Here is a 20,763-nt window from a genome sequence, read left to right as displayed (position 1 = left end):
GGAGAAGACAAAGGGGAGGAACTTCGAATATACTCATCGGGCACTGAAAAAAATAGGGATTATTTTTTACCATGTCTAGACAAAATTTCAAATCCACTTTTTATTGTCTATCCCTTCAAGGATATTGTGTCTTGGAAAAGCTCTAATGAAATTTTTTTTAATTATGCTTTCTTTCCCTACTCTTATGTGAGGTTGTATTAGTCCATAGATATCAGAATTTGCCACTAGTGCATTTAGGCAGTGACGACTCTGCCTAGACTGAAAGGTGAGGAAAAGACAGACCTGCTGAACCCTTGTAAATGACCCGCACAGTTCTTGGGAGAAGCCAGTCCCAAAATGTCTGATGATGGAAAGAATCTACCTCATTTGGTGCTACCTGTGTCTGGTTTGCTCAGATAGTAATAGGAATGCTAAGGCTTGAATGTACTTAAGAGTTTTCAACCTTCAGAAGGCTAGAGTTGGGGTAGTTGTTTAGCATGAGTTTTACAGTATGATTAGTAGCGGAGTCTGGTCTTGCAAATGAGCTGACGTTCCTGCTTATTGTAGATTGTGGATATGCTCAGAGTGCGAAAAAAATTCTGCTGGAGCTTGACTAGAGAGCCTGGAAAGACCTTCATGAAGTAGGGAGCTGTCATAAATATTAGATTTTAATCATTTGTTCTTGATGACAATTCTGAATTTGATTTATGGCTTGTGAAACTCCCTCAAGAACTTCGTGCAGTAAGTTAAGCTGCTGATCACACAGAGCTGAGAGAGCCTACTGCACATAGGCATTAGCAGAGAAAGGCTTCTCTGGTAGGGCAAGAGTGGAACAACAGTTTAGGACAGATGTTGGTGTTCAACCTGTAAAATCAGATAATTTTATGTTGGAAAGATAGACAAGAAAGACTGTGGAGGCAAAACCATCACCCTGGTGGAAGAACAGGTAAGCAAGCTAATGATTTTGGCAGGAAAGCCAGCTGTAAAGTAGAATGGTAGCAAAAAGAAAAACTTTATGGGAGCACTGAAATCAGAGCAGCTGATTAGCCTTATTTTTTTTTATGACTTCCATTCTTAGTTTCAGACAAAGCTGGCTGCATCCAGGGTATTCTTGTGGTGTATTTGTCCAATCTGTATCAAAGAATTAGTTTTGTGTTATGTCTTTTCTAGTACATTTTTGTAGATAGTGAGAGGATTGTGATTATTTGGTTTTCCAAACTAAGCTACAGCATTTCTCCAGATTCCTTTTTTTTTTTTTCTTAGATACTTATTTTTGGACAGTATTATATCATCATTATGGAATGTAATCTTGTCTGTGAGGTACAGGCATTGGTTATATAGTATATGTGATGACTAGTCAATTCAGTATGTGCTTTGAACCACCTATTAATTGGTGATCCTTTTGTTCTAAATATATTGTTTTGATTTCACAGGTGCCTGCATAAATATCACCAACAGTCAGTGCCAAATGCTGCCATATAACTACACCACTATAACTTCAGTTCTTTCCATTGTCAAAAGTATTGAAATGGAAAAGTTCCTGAAGTTCTTCAGTTATCTCGGTCGTCTCAGCTGCTATCAACACATCATGCTGTTTGGCTGTAGTCTTGCTCTTCCTGAATGCATCAGTGACGGTGATGACAGGTATTTGGGAATGAAAATCAGTCAGTGACTAGAGCCAAGTGTGGTAAAATACTCTCTGTCTAATCAGACAAGGGAAGATCCAAACTAAGTCTATGACCTTCTCATTGCAAAACTCCTGTCTCTCAGACGTGTCACAACATTTCTGCCATGATAAGCCAACTGCAATAGAGTTATCTTAGAAAAAATGCCACTGTACCGAATAAAACAGCAGTATTAGGGCAGTCAGGCCTATTTTCTTAAAAAAGGCTATCCAGAATCCTTGTACCTCACTGCTCCAATCTGTGTGAGTCGAAATGGAATGCTTTGTAACAACATTAGATATTTATAACATTTGCATAAAGTGTGGTGGCAGTTAATTAACTTCAATTTTTTTTAGTCTTTTCCTTCAGAAAAGTTAATACTAAAAATATGTTCTATGATACTAGATTTTAGTAGGATGTATTCAGAGTGACATAAATTGTTTTGGAAGCTTAAGCATGTCTCTATTTCTCCATTTATGTAATTACACAGCATTACTATCATATGCATGCACTTTTTTCATTGAGCTTAATTTGGGGAAAAGATCAGACAATTTAACAGAGCTAAAGTCAAAATATGGCCCAAAAAGGAAAAAAGGGAGTTTTTTGTATGTACATGATCTGATGTTTCTGGAGGGGAAAAGAGAGACAGTAGATTTCTTTCTCCTTATTTGCAATTTCTTCACTGTGAAATTCAGTGGAAGGGAATAAGGCAATTGAATAAGTGATTCCATTAATATAGCAAGAACCAAGATGCTGGAAGCTGTGCAGTTTAGAAAGGACATGATGCTTACGAAAAATGTTCTATGAGGTCTAAAATATAGTTGCCAATGAGAATGACAGTCCCACTCGAGGCCATATATGCCTGCCATTCCACTAGAGGGTAATGATGGAATGAGGCTGACTGTTAGATTGGCTGAGCTGTTTAATCCAAATGCACCTGTGTGCGTATCTTTGTTAGACTACCAAAAACTATTTTCAATTAACTCTGTTTAATTCAGTGCATGATTAATTATAGCCCCCCTGCTCTAATTCAGTATTAAAATTGTTCCAGTTAAAGAAACTGGTAACATACAGCCTTAAGCTACCTGCTGTTTCTCGAAATTATAGAACAAACAAGAAAAGTGAGTTCACGTAATAAATCAATGCATTTTAGTGTTCAGCAACAGAAGAGACCATTTCTTGTTTGCTTCACTTACTTGGTCTTGTTTGGAATTTGACTTTCACAAACTTTTTGAGTGAGTGGTGTGTGTCAAAAGTGCAAAGCTCATCAAACGATCAAAGTTGTGAAAGGGTAAGATTTTTGCCTTTCCTTTTGCACTTTTTTCCTGAAGAAATTTTCTTGCAGGGCTTACATTATGACAACTACTTTGCTAACTTAAAAAGGATAGAAGTTAAACTAATGTTTGAAACATGCAGGTTTTGGTCTGGTTTTGAGTGACAACCAAAAAATTTCAGATTCAGGAGAGAGGGTTTTTTGTATGTGTTGTTTTTCGTCACCCCCATCTCACCAACAGTGACCTTGTCCCTTTAGTTTTTAATGCCAAAGCTGGAACTGAATTCCCCTGTTCTGGTTTAACGTTCTGGAGGTCAAAATGCCTCCCTCAGTTCTTACTTTACAATGTGTTATTTTTTTTTTTTTTTTGTGGCAACTATCCCAGCCCCTGCAGGCCAACTGGGAAGAAAGCCCAAAGTGAGACTGCGAATGGTGCAGGATTATGTTAGAATCTGAATTCACTTTCAGTAATTCCATGTCTTCAGAGTGTGTCATGGGGGATGCTGAAAATGTAGACTGAGTAGCAGCCACTATAAGGGTGGATTGATGAAGTGCTAGTTTGTTAAGTCGAGTTTGCTAAACCTGAGTTGTCCTAGTTTTACTTCTGCTTTCTTCTTTAAAGGGAAAACATTTTCCTGTAGGCAACTGAGTGATTTTCATGATTACTGTTTTTCTTGTAGAATCGATTTTTTTCAGGCAAAGAGATGTATTTCAAACCCGAGAATAATGATTTTTCAGAAGTATCGTATCTGCAAAAAGCAGTTGTTTAACACCTTCCTCCTCTTCCTCCTTCCCCCCTCCCAACCTGAGTGAGATCTGAAGAAAACTCTTTGTTGGTATGAAAAGCTCTTGGTTACTTTGTATATGTTGAGTGCAGATGTGAAAGTGGAAGAGACTGGCCTGTTTTAGAGAGTAGGGGAATCTGAATCTGGGAGGTAGAAACACACTAGAGAAGAAAAGCCACAGTGGAAACACTCTGATGTTAATGAATGGGGGTATGACCGTATGCTGTAGGCCTTTTGGGGGACTGTGTTTGGTTTTAACATACAGTATTACAAAACGTACACCAGTATGGAGAACAGCTGTTACTGACATTGTCACTAGTTCCTCCAGTCAATTACAGCTGTTTCATTCTAATCGCCAGTTCATCTTTGATCATTATTTTTCATCTTTTGATACTGCCTTATTTTATAGAGCAATTATTTCAAATTTAGCTAAAGTACAATTTGGTAAATGCTGCTACACAGTAAAGAAAAAATGAAACTTGTGATGCTCAGATGTCTATTCTTAAGTATTGTCAAAGGCAACTGTGTTGGCAGCTGCAGCCATAGGAGCAGTAATTATAACAATGCATAACAAGAAGGAAAGTTACAAACACTAATCCTTGGCATCCAGTGTGTTGTTATTAAATAGCTTTTCTCTGATGTTTAAACTTGTGTCTGTTTCACATTTATCTTTTATGTGTTTATAAACATTGTATTCATTAACACTTGAAAAAGATTACGTTTCCAAGCAGAGTATCTTCAGTGCTTGTGTAACACCAAGTGTAGTTAGGTACTGGGATTTCTGAAGGCTGCCACAATACTGTTGCTCTAAAAATTGTTCTTCGGTATCTTACTGCAGTGGAAATCATGCGTGACAGTAAAAATACATTAATTTTAAAAGTTATATTTCATTCTGGCAACTGGATGTACACTCAGGCAGCCCTGCTCTTTTAAGGAATTATGCAACAATACCTTTAAAATATAAATTTCAACAAATGTGAAAATTGAAAATACAGCTAAAACCTCTGAGAATGGAATGTGGAAAGTTAAAGTACAGTGAGACCTTATGCTTGCTTATTGCTTGCTCATAATTTGGATAGCAAAGACACTTTTTTTAAGGCATTATGAAACTACTTCCTTCTGGGGTGAATGGGTGAGATCTTTCCAATATAACTTCAAAATCAGATTTTAAAAACTTGTCTTAACACTTAATACTGTCACATTAATAGCTAGGGAAGCCAAGACTGAGCAAGATCATAGAATCATCAAATAGAATTATAGAATAGTCAGGGTTAGTGTTGTGGTTTAAAACCCAACCACAATCACCCTCTCACCACTCCCCCCCCCTCCCCCCACCTTAGTCAACCTGGCGTGCCACAGCTCCCCGGGGCTCACTATATTGATGCTGGACCTTAAGATCATCCAGTTCCAACCCCCCTGCCATGGGCTGGGACACCTCACACTAAACTATGTCACCCAAGCCTCTGTCCAACCTAGCCTGGAACATCACCAGGGATGGAGCATTCACAACTTCCCTGGGCAACCCATTCCAATACCTCACCACCCTAACAGTAAAGAACTTCTTCCTTATAGCCAATCTAAACTTCCCGTGTTTAAGTTTGAACCCGTTACCCCTTGCCCTGTCACTCCAGTCCCTAATGAATAGTCCCTCCCTAGCATCCCTATAAGCCCCCTTCAGATACTGGAAGGCTGCTATGAGATCTCCACACAACCTTTTCTTCTCCAGGCTGAACAGCCCCAACTTTCTCAGCCTGTCTTCATATGGGAGGTGCTCCAGTCCCCTGATCATCCTTGTGTCCCTCCTCTGGACTTGTTCCAACAGTTCCATGTCCTTTTTATGCTGAGGACACCAGAACTGCACACAATACTCCAAGTGAGGTCTCACGAGAGCAGAGTAGAGGGGCAGGATCACCTCCTTTGACCTGCTGGTCACGCTCCTCTTGCTGCAGCCCAGAATACGGTTGGCTTTCTGGGCTGTAAGTGCACACTGAAGCTGGCTCATGTTCATTTTCTCATTGACCAACACCCCCAAGTCCTTCTCCGCAGGGCTGCTCTGAATCTCTTCTCTGCCCAACCTGTAGCTGTGCCTGGGATTGCTCTGACTCAGGTGTAGGACCTTGCATTTGTCATGGTTAAACTCCATGAGGCTGGTGTCAGCCCATCTCACAAGTGTGCTGAGGTCCTTCTGGATGGCATTCCTTCCCTCTAGCTTATCAACCGAACCACACAGCTTGGTGTCATTGGCAAACTTGCTGAGGGCACACTCAATCCTATAAACCTATAGTTTTACAGAGAACTTTGCCATTCTGCAGGTTTTAAGAAATCTTTATGTTTTACATGCATGTGAAGTTACAGTTTCAGAATAATTTTTGAAGTAACTGTATTGAGAAGCCTGCCTGGAAGGACATTTAGAATCCCCTGTCATAGTATCCTATCTGTGGTGGCTTCATTAAGAATTGTCACTACCTGATTAAAAAAGTTAAGCTACAGCATTGGTGATGATCAGTCAACTGTCTTCTGAGGAAGAAGGTGGGATGATTTTCTCTCCACCTCCCCCCCGCCCCACACTCGCCTTGTCCTTCTAGGTTGTTCTTATGATTCCACCCAGTGTATTTCTTGCCATGACCCAAGCACATGGGATGTAGACTGTTTTCAGATGTTTGCATAGTGGCTTTCAGTTGTTTCCTGAGTTTGCAGTCTGCCTTTTCACACCCTGTGGGAGTGGCTTCATCCTTTAATACGCTTTCTTTTTGGTGGAGCCCCTTTTACCAATGAAGTTAACGTGATTCAAACAGGTTATTCCAGCTGGAATTTTGGCAATGATTGTCTCTTAAGAAGATCCATTTATTTTATTCATCAGCCTTGAAACAGAAGGTCATAAACTTCAGCTATTTCATCATGAATAAAGCATAGGTGATGTTCAGTGGATGAAGTGCTTTATATCTACAATGTTTGAAATCACATGTGTTTTGGTTTAAGTGTTGCCATATCTTGGCATCAGGCCCTTAGGAATCCATTAAACTGATTATGTACAGAAATACACTGTTGTAAAATCTATCTGTGAATATGTAATAGTCATAATACAGTCTTCAGCTTTTAAGTCTAGTTGTGGTTCCTGTGAGCATGACTGTGACTTGAACCACAGTGTCAGACACCCAGCTGATGAAAAACATGTATAGTCAAATGCTGTCAAAAGCAAGCACAAATTTGAGAGGACGATAGTGTGATGAGGTTGTGAATACTTGCTGACACAAATAGCATGCTCTGTCAGTGTTCCTCATTTTTGTGTCTTTTGTTGTTGACTTAAAGCATTCGACAAAGGAAATTTATACCATTGTTATTGTTTAGCAGACAATGAGAGACACACAGGGTGTGTGTAACTGGAGAAAGCCCAGATCAGCAGAGCAAATGAACGTTTTGTTTTCCTTTCATTGTGCCCTTTGTCACAGTCAGTATGCCTTCCCACACCTGTAATTTCATCACTAGTTGTAATAGTAGTAGTTGCATAGTCTTAATTTTTTCAGAAATAAAACATTGAGGATAGAATTGCTAATGGCAGTCAACAGATCATGAGAAACATTTAGTAAAGTGTTTTCTGCACAATGTAAATGATAATTTTCAGCTTCAGTCTACCCTCAAATTGCTAGTGCACTAGTTCAAGGTGAAATAGGACTGATTTGCAGCAATGAGAAAGTGAAATGGTTGTAATGCACAGGGTAGAGATTCAAAGTAGCAAAAAATACCTGTCAGCTTGTGATATCTGTGAAATAGCACTAAAATGTTCCTGTGTACTTTTGGAAATATTTGTGTACAATAACAGGTCTCATAGGGAAGGTCATGATTGAAACCACGTTTCAGTGAAGGTGCTGAACATACTTGAGTTCCTTCCCCAGTTAAAGGGATAGGGAATCAAATTGGAGATAGTTCAATCAGAAAACTGAATAAATAATGAATAGGTACATATCAAACAAAGAACATCTACAATAGCAGATTCAGAAAGTGATGGAATATTTGCACGGAGAAAGGAATTAGAGGAAAACAAACCCTCTAATGCCAGCTATGTCTCTGAGGAAAAATAATTTTTCAAGAAACAAAGCTTTATTTCTGCTGTTCTAAGACTAGAACATGTTCTTTATAAGATACAAGTGAAATGTTAAGAAACAGCTGGTTTACATCTGACTTCAAAGAAAGGAATGCTCACATATTTCTGAAACATTGGCACTGCCCATCTTGCTGAGACACAAAGGAAGAAACTTTAAGAAACAGCATTTGGGAAGTAGCATTTATGAAGATCTCTTTTTCTTCAGTGCATGCTGTATTATAAATAGTTTCATACTTCAGGAGTTATTTTATTAGTATTGTGGAACTATTACTTACAAGGCAGAAAAAAAGTTTCTAATGAGAAGATTATATTTTGCACTGTTCCTCAGAACTCAGACCTTGAAGTCAGCATGTTATCACCTTAGGAGCCATTAGCCAACTTAGTCAGAAGTTACTGTGTCTAAAGGACAGCCTCCCATTTCCAGAGATCACGGTGATCAATACCGTTAATTTCACATAGCTTTCCAGAATTCATGCTTCCCTGTGCACTTCAGAGCACCATTAAAAGGAAGTTATCACCTTAGGAGCCATTACTACTTGGTTCCAACCTGAGACAGTATAAAGGTAACAAATACAAAGTTTGTTTTTTCCAAGGAATGCTAAGGAAAGTATAGGCAATGTTGTGGCATTGGCTAAAATGCCTGTGTTTAAAGTTGATTAGCATGTTGTCTTATTGGACCCTTTCTTCAGATGTATATAATTTATTTTTTTTTTTGGGGGGGTTGGGGAAGGAAGCACAATTTAAATTTTTTATGCCTAGGCAAAAACAGAAAGAAAAAAAAATGGGTTGCTTGTGAAAAGGTGATCCTGTAATCATCAGTAGCTCCCCGTATCTCTATGTATTTGAGCAATGGAACTTGAAATTTGTCAGGGAGGCTGCTCTAGTAAGTGGTAAGATCTTTATAATGGCTGTTGGAAGCTAGGAAGGTAAGTGAAGTAGATGAGAAAATGTGTTTACTTTAGGGGAACTTCTGTGTCTTAAATATATTTACCTATGGCTATACCTACAGAAATTAACCCCCAGACTTTGGTTTACATATCTCTAAGAAATCATGGTTTGTGAAAGCTTCTCTGTCGATGTTATGGCTCTGCTGGTGCGAGTTGGCCTAAGAAAGACTCTCCCAACAGCTGGGGCTGGCACTGGAGCTAGTGCAAGCCCTTACATAAAAAGGCATGAAATTAAGTCTCTGATACCAAACTCTTTTACAGTAATGTGCCAGTAGATGGCAGATGCAGTGTAGGGGAAGGGCAGACCAGGGACAAAATAAGGAGAAAGCAGGGCAAAGCAATTAGATGCTGGAGAGAATGTGTTTTCCCCATCGGAGAACTGTCCATTCCCCACCGACAAATAGACACTGTTTACAACTGCTGGCATGTATAATGTGTAAAGAAGTCAGTGTACAGAAGAAAGTGATTGCTTAAGAAATTATTATTAATAATAATAATAATTTAAAAAAAGCTAGAAAAGTGGTATAGAGATATAGGCAATGGCATCCTACATTGGCCGGAATTACGTCTGTGGTCCAGTGGGTGTGAAAATCTTTGCTTACTCTAGCAGGCAACATCGAACTTACATGCGTTGTTTCACCCTCTCCAGTGATCTAATGTATTAACCACAAAAACTTTTCCAAGCCACAAAAGAATCTTTTTTGAAAGCGTGCGTGTTGGGAGGAATTATGAATAGACCGGAGTTGAAAGGTTATCAAGCAGAGAAATATGTTTGAGAACAATCTGGGTATGGGAATGTTCCTTTGAAAACATATTTCACAATACTGCTCAGAGGAGTTAAGGGAAGGAGGCATAAAAGAAAATCAGGAGGACTGGTTATTTTATAAATGTGTATTTTACTGCTTGATTGCCTCCAGCCCCGTTGTTATAATGGTTTGATGTGTGTGTTACCTATTATAAGCAATGGTTTCTGGTTTCTAGGTTGCTATGTTACCTAGGGATCACAGGTCATCCTCCTACACATGCAGTGTGTTACTACTTATAAACAAATACTGATCACTTGAGTAATTGAAATAATTGTTTGCAACAAATCATAAACCAGACATGGCTTTTTGTTAGTGCTTGGAAACTTAATATATCTGCCAGAAAACACACACTTTATTTTCACAAAATGGGATTTATTTAATTTAATAAATTGCAATAATGATAGGACAGGAGCTGCCAGTAAAAGTTTGCATTTTCACAAACAGGGAGCATTAATGGATAGAAAACTATCAGACTTGTGCACCTGGACTCAAAACCAAAAACATATATATGAGGGAACATTTTATCTTACTAGAGCAAAACTTCTCTAGTAGATATGAGTACACTGTCTTGTGCAGAGTTTAATAAACAAAGGTTTTTGAATAGTGGTTAAAGGATTCTCCACTAATTCATATGATTTTCAGCTCATTTTTAGCTTCATTGTAATGCTCAGCTTATTAAAAAATAACTTTTAAAGCCCCTGCAGTTAAAAATGAGTCAGAGTTCAGTTAGTGAGACATACTAATGTTTTATACATTTATCTCTACAGTGAGAAGTTTCTGTAGCCCCAGTGGAGACTGTAGCAGTAAACACCATCCTGAGCAGGATAGGCAAGTTGGTATCATTGGATTGTGCAGGTGGGAAGGGATCTCTGGAGCTCCTCTAGTCCACCCCCTTGTTCAGGTCAGGGCCAGTTTTAAAGATGGATGAGATTGCTCACAGCTACTTCCAATTGAATTTTGAGTACCTCTAAGGGTGGACGTTCCACAGCCTCTCTGGAGAACATGCTCCAGATAACTGTTTCATGGTAAATTTTAAGTTTGTGTAATTTTGTAGTGCTGCTGAAAGAATCAGTCTTACCCTGTTTCCCTGCTTGTTATTCCCCAGCTCATTAGTGCCCTTTCCATGTCCTGGCAGGAGTATTTGTTTAGCTCCATGACATGTTGGATCCAGAAACCAATCTGAATTAAATTAGGAGTGACTGATCTGATTCATTGTGTAACAGCATGATGCATCATGTTGGCACAAAGAGAGGTGGGAAGAGGTTTGGGAGCCAGGCTGAGAAGGGGGTAGGACAGGTTTCTTTTGATGACATCTGTTCCTGACAGCATGAAGTGTTTATAAAACAACTTTGTGAGGAAGCAGCATGATAATAGATTGCAATGAATTTCCACTTGACAAGGAGGACCCTAGAGTGTAAATGAGTTATAGGAGTCTGATTCCTTAGGATTCCTGATGTGGTACAGAAAGTTTTAACTTAGGCTGATTCTTGAGGCCTTCCTTTTCATGGTGCTCTGAAGCGCACAGGGAAGCATGAGTTTTGGAAAGCTATGTGAAATTAATGGTACCGATCACAGTGATCTCTGGAAATGGGAGGCTGTCCTTTAGGTACAATGTTGTTTGGGGTGCCCTTATTATGCTGATTGTGCAAATGGTTATGTGCTGTGTATGATTTACTGTTATTTCAGAATTTCTATAGCAGAAATATTCTGTTGGAATAACTTTGTCTGATTCAGAGGACTTCCATTTCACTGTGACAGCTTGTCTTTGCCAAGTGCAAATTTTGTTTGCCAACATCTAAAGACCTCACAGCCTGGATTCTCAGACATATTAGAAGCTTCTTTTTTTGAAGAGATATTTCTATAGAGTAAATTAAATCAACAGTGTTTTCAGCACTTGCATGATGAATATCAGGTGAAAATTTTCAGAAACTTCATTTAGGAGAAGTTTTGGCAGACGGTGCAAGATTGTTAAAATGTAGCATAATTGTAGCAATATTTTAAATAACATTTATTTAAATGGTTTCCTGTCTGAACTATAGCTGTCATTAATTCATTTATTACATCTTTCACATTTTCACTGGCATGTTTGAATCAAGTGATGGGATCAGTAAGAGAAATCTGGAAGATCCTCTTTGCTGGCTATGGCTGTCATACAAAGCACATTAAATCATTTTGCTAGCTTTTTTTTGTGGTAATAATTTCAGTGCTATAAGGCAAAATTTATGTAGCACTTTTCTAAGTGTGGTAGAACAGATAAAGTGCTTCTGCTATACATCGTAACCTATACATTAGGTGGTTTTGATTGTTATGGTATTAGATCAGCTGTGACTTACGGTGCTGTCATGTCCAGAAAGTGACAGCAGAATCAGAGTGGATTTCTGAACTTCTAGTGGTTGCTGATTCCAGATAGAAATAAATCCTTATTTTGGTTAATTTACCTAGGTTTTGTCTGCAAAATAATTGATTAAACTGATTACAAATTCTAACCTGCATTGTAGAGACTGTATGTGTCCATCCTTACAGATACCAGCTGAGTTTGGCCACATTGTCCAATGGGCCTGAAAGAGATGTTAAATTCAACAGCAGCTGATGTAGAAAATGCTAAATTCAATAGCAGGAGGTGTAGGAGATGTGAAATTCAGCAGCAGCTGCTGCCTCCTTAACTAATTTCTGTATGGGTAAGAGTAATGTTTTAGTAGTACCTTTTGGATTTGTTCCCAGTTCCACTGTCACTGAAATCAGGAATTTATATTTCCTTCCTCTGTCTGAAAAGCCTTTGGAGTTCTGTGTGAGCTCTTTGTTCAGTATGGTTCTTTTGGATATCAGTGATTTGTTCTAAGGCTTTTGCAAGTGCCCATCAATTCAGCCAATTAATAGTAGTCCTTACCTCTGGGGAACTGAGCAGCTGCTGCTGCCTTCTGCCAGGATCACCTCTCAGGCCTTTTTTCTCCGTTAAGATGTAAAATATTGTTCAGCCTTTGGGTCCTATATTGTCCTTTTATGCATTAATTATGTATCATTGTACTTACACACACAGGAACCTGCTTCAAGAAAACAGTACATGCATATGAGCTAAAAACAAGATGGGAAGTCAAAACATATGTGCAGCTAGCTCTGCATCCAGTACTACAAAGCACTGCATGGAGTTGAGGCTTCTTCCTTGGATGTTGCTATATGGATTCAATATAATTTTGTCAAGTGAAATAACCACAAGAATCTAAAATAATCCTGCTTTCTTTTCAGATTTTATTACTATGTAATGCAGCAAATTTCAGGTTTCAACCTATATCTGGAGAAAAAATAGAGAAAAAAAATTGCATTCTTTACAAATAACTTGCAAGATAAGGATCAAAACTAAACAATGGAAGATGGAAGTATATTATTTTCTTGATTAAGTGAAAATGAAACCTTAAAAAGCCCATTTATTTACAAATCTATGAATCAAAAAAGTAACGTTGAGATTTTTATGAGCTTGCCTCATACAGCTCTCTGTTCAGTGACTCAATATGCTGCTCTGCATGTTGGCATGCTATGTTAGGGTACAGAGGAATTTTTCACAAGAACAATCACTCTAAAAAGCTGTAATCTTGGCTGTGGGTGTTTCCTCTATTGTAGAAACTTCTGTGACATTTATATTCTGTGGAAGTCCTTATTGTTAGAAAATCCTGAAAAATATTAATGACAATTAGAACTATCTGGTTGCTGTGTCAGCTTGTCACTTCAACTTGTTTTATTTCAGGATTGTAGAAACATGAAAGGTAAACTCAGTTTTCTTCTTTACATGATTTTATCATGTTTCCCTGGTTTTCAGTTTGTCTTGTGTCTTCTGCCACTGAGTTTTCTGTGTAATTCCCCCTCTCCCCAGCACTCTCTCACAACTGTTTTATTAATCCTTTATTCTGCTTCAGACCTTGGATCTATCAGCATTCTTAGCCTGTGTGCCTATAAACGATAAGTGAATTACTCCGCAGTGCTTTATAGCATGGCTGTAGTATGATTCATATTTCCTCTTGTAGCCATGCCAGTTTAAACTTTTCCTTAAACAGATTTGGCTGAAAAAATAATCCAGCCAAATACCCTAGGGTTACCTTGGCTCAATACATGAATACAGCTTACTGTGTGGCCACAGGAACAGTTATCCTGGGATAACTGAAGGGATGGATCTGCGGAAAGAACAGTAATGAGGACCAGCAGTAGCTGAAAATGTTCATCAATCTGCCTTCAGTCAGGTTGTCTACTGAACTGCAACTGTGACCTTTAGCCAGAGCAGTACAGTCAACAGTTGTGTGTTCTAAGAGTGATCTTCATGCTGTATTTTCAGCTCTGGCATACCAGCTTTATTTATAACCTTCTGCAAGTCATTTACACTCTGTTGTCTTAATCTGTAAGACTGCAGTAATGAATTTCTCAATAGGACATGGCTATGGCAGTGCTTTTACTAGTGGAGAATGCTACTGTCAGGACACAATGAAATGACACAACAAATAATGAGCACTAGATATATTATAGAATTACATAATAGAATTGGTAGCAGGGGAGGTCTCTGCATAAATGATTAGTTTTATATATATATATATTTAATGCCTTTGTCAGCTTCAGTGATTTCTACCTTTCTTGATTTCTACCTTTCTGTTTCCTGACATCTTATTCCTGCTTTGCCTGTATCCATTTGGAGGGGACAATTCAGTTGTCAGATGAGAAAAAAGAATACTTTTTTTTGGTCACATTACTTTTCAGCTGAATCAGCTACTTGACCTGTCTTAATATACAGCCTACTAACAACTATTACAAAACTGAGAGCAGCACAGAAACGGATCTAGACATTTGGAAGCAAGAGCTGCATATACTGCTGGTATCAAGATCTGTGCCCAAGCTGAAATAACTGAAGTATGAACTTTTAAATGTGGGAAAGCAATCACAGGGTTAAAAATATGTCACATATCTGTTCTTTCATCAAACATCATATCCTGAAGACCAGAATTGCACCCTAATATGTAATAACCTGTTTCTGTGCCTGCCACTGGTGCCAAATAAATTATGGTAAGGTTGCTAGTTTATTTTTAAAATGTTTGGTCTCTAAGTAGCTGTAAATAAGACTAATCAAGATGGAGTTTTTTAATCACCTTTCATCCTTCAGTAGATTAAGCAATAGATCCATACTAAACTTGATCATTATCCAGAAATAATTTATGGAGCACACATGACTGAACATTGAAACTGGGCCAAATATTGTAGTAATTACTGGATAATCCTATGTTTTCTGGTTTGTCAGAGCTTCTTTAGAGACTGCAAGGTCTGCTTGTCTTATTTAATCACTATGCAGTTGCTTTTTAGAAGTCTAGTAATTTCTAAGTTACTACTGTTCTGTATATATATCTGTGGTGGTTTGACTGGCTGGAGGCCAGGTGCCCACCAAAGCTCCTCTGTCACTCCCCTCCTCAGCTGGATAGGGGACAGAAAATACAACAAAAAGCTTGAAAGCTGAGACAGGGGCAGGGGGAGATAGCACACCAATTACCATCATGGACAAACCAAACCCTACTTGGGGAAAATTCATTTATTGCCAATCAAATCAGAGCAGGATAATGAGAAAATTAAAGCCAAGTCTTAAAACACCTTCCCCCACTGTTCCCTTCTTCCAAGGCTTAACTTTACTCCCAATTTTTTTATCTCCTACCCTGTGAGCAGTGCAGGGTGACAGGGAATGGGGTTGTGGTTATATCTGCTGCTCCGTCTTCCTCAGGGGAAGGATTCCTCACACTCTTCCTCTGCTTCATCGTGGGATCCCTTCCATGGGAGACAGTTCTCCATGAACTTCTCCAGCGTAAGTCCTTACCACAGGCTGCAATTCTCCACAATCTGCTCTAGTGTGGGTCCTCCCGCAGGGTCACAAGTCCTGCCAGCAAACCTGCTCCAGGTCAGAAGGCTTACCCAGGCAAAAACATGAAAAGTTTTTTTCCAAGTTAATGATTTTCTTAATAAGCTCATGAAAGTGTTTGCTAAAGTCAGAGAGAGAAGGTCTGCACAAGTGTGGGGAAGAAGGAAAGGGTGAAGAGGCAAGTGTTCTCCTGCGTGGTGTCACTACAGCATTGTATTTGTTCAACTCTTGATGAAGTCTCAGCTTCACCTTGAGCACAGTTGAACTCAGAAGCTGGTCTGAGCTTTATTTGGGCTTAAATTTAACCTGAAAGCCAGAGGTTTCAATGAATAATGAAGATTTGGCACTGTTTTCTGTAACTTTGTAGAACATAAAGTTACTCAGGAATGTTTATTTTTACTTTTCACTTTTTAAAAGAGTTTTCACAATCTACAAGAGTAATAATCTTTATATTTTTGTTCTCTGTCTCTTTTCTCCAGTCAAGGTCTTTTGCCCTGCAGGACATTTTGTGAGGAAGCAAAAGAAGGCTGTGAACCAGTCCTTGGTATGGTAAATGCTTCTTGGCCAGAGTTCCTGAAGTGCTCTCAATTCCAAAACAAAACTGAAAATGACACGACTACAAGGGTATGCTTCTCACCACACCAAGAAAAAGGAAAGCAGTGTATGTTTCCATTCATAATGATTACCCTGTGTTCATGAGCTTCTATTTAATAATGTATTTTTTTTTGTGTAGGAAAAACTCTGGGATGAAATTATTATTTCTAGTTCTGTTACTATGCTCTTTCACATTACTGTGATAATGTCAGGTTATCAGCTGGTTATGGTTTTGCTGTGCTTTAATTTTTTTAGGCTTGTTTCTTTTTTTTTTTGACAGGCTGAGAAAGCTGGGGCTGTTCAGCCTGGAGAAGAGAAGGCTGCGTGGAGACCTCATAGCAGCCTTCCAGTATCTGAAGGGGGCCTACAGGGATGCTTGGGAGGGACTCTTCATTAGGGACTGTAGTGATAGGACAAGGGGTAATGGGTTCAAACTTAAACAGGGGAAGTTTAGATTGGCTATAAGGAAGAAATCCTTTACTGTGAGGGTGGTGAGGTACTGGAATGGGTTGCCCAGGGAAGTTGTGAATGCTCCATCCCTGGTGATGTTCCAGGCAGGCTAGGTTGGTCAGAGGCTTGGGTGACATAGTTTAGTGTGAGGTGTCCCAGCCCATGGTAGGGGGGTTGGAACTGGATGATCTTGAGGTCCTTTCCAACCCTAACTATTCTATGATTCTATGATTTTTTTTTCAGACTTGTATTGATTTGAGGCTTTTTTTGCTTTGCATCAAAAATTCTGAGCTGTTTAAAGTAAAAAAAGGTAGGAGAAGAGTAACGTGCTCTTTTAAAATGTTCTGCTGACTTTTTCTTTGTTAAGCTCTAGTAAATATGGGATTGTTATTTGGAGCAGGAATCTTATACACAGCCCAAATTTCAAGTGTATTCCTTTTCTCTTGCTATGAAAATGAGTCCAGAGCTGTTTGAGATGTAAATTTTTAAAAAATTGTGGTTTGTATACCTCCAGTCATGGAATCACTTAGGCTGGAAAATACCGGTAAGATTGAGTCCAGTCATTAACCCAGCACTGCCATGTCCACCATTAAACCATTTCCCTAATCACATCTACATGTCTTTTACATACCTCCAGGAATGGTGACTTAACCGCATCCTTGGTCAGCCTGTTCCAATTCTTGACAACCCTTTTGGTGAAGAAATTTTTCCTAATATCCAATCTAAACCTCCCCTGGCACAACTTGAGGCTGTTTCCTCTTATCCTATTGCTTGTTACTTGGGGGAAGAGACCAGCCCCCACCTTGCTACAACCTCCTGCCAGGTAGCTATAGAGAGCAGTGAGTTCTCCCCTAAGCCTCATTTTCTCCAGGCTAAGCAACCCGAGTTCCCTCAACCATTCCTCATCAGACCTGTGCTCCAGACCCTTCACCAGCTTCATTGTCCTTCTCTGGACTTGCTCCAGCACCTCAATGTCTTTCTTGTAGTGAGGGGCCCAGCACTGAGCACAGTACTTGAGGTGCAGCCTCACCAGTGCCGAGTACAGGGGGATGATCACTGCCCTTGCTCTGCTGGCTATGCTATTGCTGATACAGGCCAGGATGCTGGCACAGGACGAACATTATAGGAATCAGGACTACAACAATTTTGTCTTCATGGCAGGTTCAAATGACAAAGAGGCTGTAGCATAAATATGTAAGTGTGGTAAGGAATTGTACATTGGACAATGAGAGTGACTAGTGCTGGATGTGCTGATACTGGGCACAGAATTATTCTGAAAGAGCAACAGCATATTAGAAACCTGAGTTCCATGAATATGTGATACACTGACTGAATTCTAGGTATCATATAAATGTACATGTTAAATTCTGACAGATTACAGCTGGTCAAAGTGTTCAAAAGCCCCACCAGATCTAGAGAGCTGAACTCTAAGGTCAAGCCAGAAGAGATTGCTGACTTCTGAAACTTTGAAGTTTCAGAATATCTTCCAGCTAAAATCATATATTTAATATTCCTAGAGAAGAAGTTTGTTAGATTAGTGCATGGTTGATGATTCTTCCTTAATCTGTATGGTAGGATTTGTTTCTGTCTGGTAGTGAACTGCATAAATGACACAAAAGTACACAGTGGAAGCTTGTTATTTCTCACTAGGGAAAAATAATCTAAATCCAGTTGTGACATTCACTGCTCCTACTTGGCAGACTATGGAGACCCAGACCTTTTATTGGCAGTTTCGACATCCTGGCGTATAAAGCAAAAGTAATTTTAATTAATTTTTTCATGAACTATAGTGTGTGATGTTTGGATGTGAATAGTTTTCATGTGGAAACATAAGCTGTAGATAATATTTCTACTTTTTTAATTTAAAAGAATTATTTAAAAGAATGGCTCCTTTATGACAGAAAAATGTGAGAGTCCAGATTCGAGAGGCTGTTTCTCGTACAGAAATAAATTATGTTGTGGTTGAATATTTCTCTGCAGCTTGTATATTTGAAAAAATTACTTCTCTGAACACAGTAGAACCAAACAGCAGGGGTCAGTTCACTGTTCCAATCCCTTTTTACCTAGTACACAGCCCAAAGCACTCTTCACACTCTTCTCAGGGCTTAGTTCTTGGAAATTTCAAGAGTATGTCCTTGGCATATAGCTGCTTATGTCTCAACTTTGTGATTTCTACTGGAGAGAATGCATCCAGATTACATGCAGTGAACTCCTCCCTGCCCACATGTGCCTGGCATATAATTTGTTTTGTTTTATGATGTGATTATCTTTTTTTAGGGCTGTCCTGGGTTATTCTGTAACAGTTATTCTCCTTCTTAGTAGCTGGTGCAGTGCTGTCTTTTTGACTTTAGTCTGAGAACAATGCTGCTAACACACCGATGATTTTAGTTGGGCTTTAGTTGGACAAGGGCTTGTAGTTATTTCTTTTATTTATTGAAGATAAGGTCTCGCTGCTGTGCCTGTTTGTTTTAGCACAGTGCCACTGAATCAAAAAGAAACTTTTTCTCTTGATTATTTTTTTCCAATTGTAACTAAATACTCCCTATCTTCCACATTTTCTGAATAGAAAATTATTACTACTAAAAAAAATCCTTGAACTTCACATGCCTTTCCAAGCTCTGTTGGAGAATCAGAATAGCAGGTTGGAAGGGACCTCACAGATCATCTGGTCCAACCTTTCTAGGGAAGGCATGACCTAGATGTCCCAGCTCCCTCTCCAGATGAATCTTAAAAGTCTCCAATGTTTAGGAATCCACCATCTGAAGAGATTATTCTAATGGCTGATTGTTCTCATTTTGAAAAATTTTCCTCTTGTGTCCAGTTGGAATGTCTGCAGGGGTAACTCATCTTTTCCATGTGACTCCTTGTAATGTGTGCTTGAGTGATGATTCCAGAGCATTTATCCTGGAGACAATTACCAGCTTTCCTGAAAAATATTAGAATTAGTTAGAATTGGGATTATCTAGTGGATATGTGCTTGTTCATGTGTCACTGCTGGTATTTATCTCTTTGTCTAGATTTTTGCTCCAAAGGCACTGCAAACCAAGTGCACATTCCCACTATGGAGAAACTATTATGGTGTGCATTCCTGATGCGACCACAGATGTACTGAATGTACTGGAAAATCTAAGCCATGTGCATTATAGTAAAACCATCTGAGTGTACAAAATGAGTCACAGAGAAAAAGGTACAGTTTTGTAAACAGGGCTGCATCAGTCAGGTTAATATCCTTTCACATGTGACAAGTGAATACCCAGTAGGTAAGAAAATCAGCTACTCTGAACACAGTTGTAGGAATCCATCTGTTGAGATTTGATAGATGGTTGAACTGGTTTCACAGTTCCAATTAGTTGTGAGCATGTAAAAGAGTGAGGAAGAAGCATCATCAGTCATTCATTCTACATGTATCCAGTAATTCATTTTAGGGGGATAAATCTCAGAAACCTTCCTGGGGGCTGCTGTCCATATCCATGTGCTGTACTCCCCAGCTAGATTACTGGAATGCCATCTACAGAATGGCATTCTGCAGCATGATGCAGCCAGGTCTCTAGAAAGCCCTAGGTAGCACAGTCTGAAATAAACATATTATTCTACCATCCTCAAGATTGACTTCCAGTTGCATTTCAATATATAGCAAGAGATAAAAAACTGTATATCTCTGAAAATGACCATGAAAAGTGCTACTAATTTTTTTAAGTAAAGACAGTCTCTGTCTAACACTATGAAAGAACTAGGAGGTATCAAATAAAATTGTCTTTCGAACAACCAAAACGTGGTACTCTTCATACAGTGCATAGGTGAGGTGTAACACTTCGTAACATGCTAAAATATACATAGATCCAAGAAACAAAATGACACATTAACAGAAGATCTATGGTTGATCACAAACTACAGCAAGTCTTTGACTCTCAGGTGGAAAAGGCAGGAGTATTTTGGATAAGTATTGTGGCATAGCCTTGCCCTGGTCTATTCCTCACTTGGCATCTGATTTTAGCAGTTTCTGGAGGCAGCATTACGAGATAGATAGGACTTTTCATGTGATTCAACACAACCACAGTAGCACAGTGGGACATGGAGGAATTCCTGTATTCTCTTGCCTGTGGATTTTCATCACCTGCTCCCTATACCCTATGTACTCTGTGGTACAGTATATGCATCTTGTAGCTGTCAATTCTGAACAGTTCTTATACTAGGATCACAATCAGAGAATTAGGAAAGTTGGCAACTCCTCCCCACCAGGAAACTTTCAATTTCTCTATTTCCTTATGATGCAATACCCTGTGGG

General features: G+C 39.0%; 1 protein-coding gene across 1 annotated transcript in view; it reads left to right on the top strand.

Annotated features, from left to right (window-relative positions):
* Window positions 1-20,763, top strand: part of CORIN (corin, serine peptidase) — a 136,830-nt gene that overhangs the window by 47,343 nt on the left and 68,724 nt on the right. The window contains 2 exon segments of the mRNA XM_034064575.1: window positions 1,413-1,623; window positions 15,914-16,095. Coding sequence (XP_033920466.1) covers window positions 1,413-1,623; window positions 15,914-16,095 — 393 coding nt within the window.

This window comes from Melopsittacus undulatus, chromosome 7 (genome assembly GCF_012275295.1).
Source record: "Melopsittacus undulatus isolate bMelUnd1 chromosome 7, bMelUnd1.mat.Z, whole genome shotgun sequence".
Taxonomy (NCBI): Eukaryota; Metazoa; Chordata; class Aves; order Psittaciformes; family Psittaculidae; genus Melopsittacus; species Melopsittacus undulatus.
Note: the sequence above shows the minus strand (reverse complement) of the source record. Positions and strands in the feature narration are given on the sequence as shown.